The sequence below is a fragment of the Cynoglossus semilaevis genome, chromosome 20, assembly GCF_000523025.1.
Source record: "Cynoglossus semilaevis isolate Cse_v1.0 chromosome 20, Cse_v1.0, whole genome shotgun sequence".
Classification (NCBI taxonomy): domain Eukaryota; kingdom Metazoa; phylum Chordata; class Actinopteri; order Pleuronectiformes; family Cynoglossidae; genus Cynoglossus; species Cynoglossus semilaevis.
Genome location: NC_024326.1, coordinates 14,029,645 through 14,033,395, shown reverse-complemented (window position 1 = coordinate 14,033,395; position 3,751 = coordinate 14,029,645). Strand labels below are relative to the sequence as shown.

Sequence of the window (3,751 nt, the reverse complement as noted above, 5' to 3'; positions counted from 1 at the left end):
CTCTGTTGATATCCTTGTATGTCACTGCTACAATAACTCCTCCAAACACTCCTCCTTCTCTCCACTCCACCTCCCAGTAACAACGTCCAGTCAGACTCTCTCTACTCAGGACCTGAGGATAAAAAGTGAATCTGTCTGGATGAGGAGGATAAATCTGATCTTCATTCATCACTGTTACTTTTCTGTTTCCCTCAGATAATAACAGACGTCTCTGTGCTGTGTTTGGATCCAGTTTGATTTCCTGAGAATATTGTAAGAACTCAGCTCTGGTCTGTGGTTCTGGTCCTGGTGCCTTTGAGATCTCAGTCCAGGTGTCAGTCAGAAGGTCCTGTAGTCGACCTCTGACCTTTGACACGGCCTCTGTCACGTCCTCAAAGTGTCTCAGAGGACGGACGTTGATGCTGGATGAGTGTGGAGATGGTCTGAGTGCTGACAGTGAGGGACAGTTGAGGAGAAACTGGTTGTGATCCTGTGTGTGTGAGAGCTGCTTCAGTTCAGCCTCTTTCCGCTTCAGCTCAGTGATCTCCTGCTGCAGCTTCACCTCAACATCTCTGACCTCACGGACTTCTCTTTCCTGCGTGGATCTGATCTGCTGCTTCACATCAGAAGATCTTTTCTCCAGGAGACGGATCATCTCAGTGAAGATCTTCCCACTGTCCTCCACTGCTTTATCAGCAGAGACATTGACAGCCTCCACCTCCTGTTGAAGCTCCTTCAGATCTTTCTCTCTGTCCTGGACTCTCTGCTGGATTTCTTGTAGACTCAGCTCCACCTCTCTCTGTCTCTGTGTCCTCTCTGCTGCAGCTGTCACTGTGTCGTGACCCTTATGTTGATCCACAGAGCAGAGATAACAGATACACTGCTGATCGGTGCGACAGAACATCTTCATCACCTCATCATGAACAGAGCAGATGTTCTCCTGGAGGTTCTTGGAGGGCTCCACCAGCTTGTGTTTCTTTAATGGAGGTGATTGATAATGAGGCTGGAGGTGTTCTTCACAGTAAGAGGCCAAACAAACCAAACAGGACTTGACAGATTTCAGTTTCCTCCCAGTGCAGACATCACAGGCCACGTCTTCAGCTCCAGCATAGCAGTGATCAGCAGGAGCAGCTTGGAGTCTGGTCTTCTTCAGCTCCTCCACTAGATCTGCCAGCATAATGTTCTTCTCCAGGTCAGGCCTCCGTCTGAAGGTCTTTCTACACTGAGGACAGCTGTAGATGTACTTCTCATCTTCTGTCTTCCAGTGTCCTTCAATGCAGACTTTACAGTAGCTGTGTCCACAGGGAATGGTCACAGGATCATTCAGTAGATCCAGACAGATAGAACAGCAGAATTTTTCTGGGTTCAGCTGATTTCTCTGCTCCTCCATTTCAGCTCTCAGAAACAACGACTGTCTGAGTTTCACTTCCTCATAAACAGAACCAGGGTGTGTGTAGTGAACAGCTGCTCCTCCTCCTATTGCTCCTCCTCCCCTCATACTGCAGACCAGGAAGTATGAGGTCAGACTGGTCTGACTGTGATTCAACATGGAGGGTCATTACATGAGATTCATTCCAGGCGAAGGAGGAGCAGGAGTAAGAGAAGGAGGAGGTGCTCTGATTGGCTCTGGTTTTTCTTTGAATGAACAGAAGTTATATATATAAAATATGACATCAAGTCTTTTAGAAAGTCAGTAAAGTCATCAGTTAAATCATAGTGTTTAATTTAACATTTAATGTGTTTAATGGCAGATTTATTCATCAACAACTTCAACCTTATTTATTAACAAACAAATGCCTAAGAAACCCTCAGGTGGAGCCTGAGACCAGGTTAAACGGAGACACCTTTGGGTATGAAGGAGGTCCACCAGGGCCCCTGTCTTCCTGGACAAGAATCAAACTTGTTGTGACGTAGTCAAGTTTGACACTGCAGCTCCACCTCCACAAAGTCAACACATCAGGACTACAGGAAAGGAGCATACCTCAAAGAGCCCGCCCACCATCTTTGTTTTGATTGACAGCTGATGACAGCAATGAGAAAGTTCAAAGATTTAAAGTTGAAAAAACTCAAGTCTATCTGAGTGTTTGAAAAAGAATATTTAAGAAAATCTAGTTCTCTCGGTTCCAACTTTGTTCCAGAAAACCACAGGGATTCACACTGATCTTGACATGTAGCCAAAAAGTTTACCTAAAGGTTAGCTGTGATTGGTCAAAGTTCATTTGATAAAACCCTAAACTAATGTAAGTTTCTCTATGAATCAGACATGCCGCTCCACGTCCGGCGCAGCAGCGACCCTGCGCTGCTCACCGTCAACGGTCCGTTCAGCTGTGGAGACGCCAGAGTCCAAACGGAAGAACAGCCATCGAGAAAAAACCCAACCCGCTGGTCCACCACCGCGGGATTCTTAAAAGCACGCCACACTTCTGGCACCAACAGCCTTGAGAGGAAGGTAGGGTTAGCGGTCATTGGTGGGTTGGTTAGCGGAACCTTCCGGTCAGGAAATGGCTCCATGTTTTTTCTGCACAGGGTAAAAGTATGGACACGTACCGCAGTTTGCCCCGCGATGCAGGGACGTGGTCCAATCAGAGGGAGTTTCACAGGGAGAAGACGAGATCGTCGCTCAGCGCCAACCATCCCATGGTGGACCGCTGGCTGGACAGACAGGAGCAGGTAGGACAGAGGACTCACTCGGACAATGACTCGGCTCAACCAATCAGGTTGCTAGATGCCATGGGCCAATCATGCGTGAATGCTCCTGTTTCTCCACACGTCTGTGTAACAACATCCCCAGTGAATTGTGTGAAGCCGGTGTCTCACTATGAAATATAACCTGGCCAGTGAGCTGCCTAATCACACAGGACACACACACACACAACCAATCGCTACCCGTATATTTTTCGCGTGTGCGTTGCTTCACTGTTTTTTTTCACACCACCCAGCAGGAAACATACGACAGACGGGTTGTCAGTACGACGTCTGTCACATAAAGAGTCAACGTTTTAACAAAGACAGATACATACACTCGAACACGGTCAGAACACAATTACTGCCCCCTGTGGTCAGTTTTTTGTCCGCGTGCACTGACGACACTCTCACTTTCGCAGTAACTGAGCAGTACTTCCTGATGGGGGCAGCAGTAGCGTGACTGGCCAACGTACTTTTAGTGTAACCCACGAGTCCAACGACGCCAACGTCCGCTCCGATCTTCTCCTTCTGCTCGGCTCGTCTACCAAAGGCATAAACAGGATCAATATTTAATGAAGCTGAAACCTCAGGAATCCAGACCAATTATGGATTCCATTTCTCAGCACACGGTGCCTGGAAACGAACTTTGTTGCGTTGACGAGGCCAACACGCGTCAGACTGATGCACCGTGCCGTTCTATCAGCAGTTCAAGTGTAGCTCAGGGCTACAGCTATCGCTTAGCTGGACGTCAGATAAAAGGTGTAAAAAAAAAACTATAAATAGCTAAAGAAACTCAAGCTAATGGTACGGACAGTTGTGGTGCAGACGTTGAGCCAATGGTGGTCTACTCAACTCTGTCCTTAGCTAGTCTTGGTTTCATTTTTGTCTGAACTTTTAGACTATCTTGGTGCGGTTTGGGCTAACTGGTCCTGGTCGTCCTGGTCTCCTCCCTCTGGCTTCTCTTCGTCTCCTTCTGTCCTCACTCAGGAAGGGCAGACCGCTTGATTGGTCGGAGAGTTGGGGCTGTTCAGTCCCACTATTTTCTCCTGTTAATCTTTAATGCCCCCCCACCGCCCCCCCCAGGTCT

General features: G+C 47.9%; 2 protein-coding genes across 2 annotated transcripts in view; one reads left to right on the top strand and one right to left on the bottom strand.

Annotated features, from left to right (window-relative positions):
- Positions 1-3,751, top strand: part of pard3ab (par-3 family cell polarity regulator alpha, b) — a 67,509-nt gene that overhangs the window by 18,917 nt on the left and 44,841 nt on the right. The window contains exons 4-5 of the mRNA XM_025052580.1: positions 2,241-2,428; positions 2,506-2,649. Of these exons, the coding sequence (XP_024908348.1) occupies positions 2,241-2,428; positions 2,506-2,649 (332 nt within the window). The remainder of the gene's footprint in view (positions 1-2,240; positions 2,429-2,505; positions 2,650-3,751) is intronic.
- On the bottom strand, positions 5-1,404 carry LOC103396803 (E3 ubiquitin/ISG15 ligase TRIM25-like; the record flags this gene model as incomplete). The annotated part of the gene is made up of 1 exon (XM_008335038.3): positions 5-1,404. A coding segment is annotated over exon 1 (1,365 nt), but the record flags the coding sequence as incomplete, so codon positions are not given.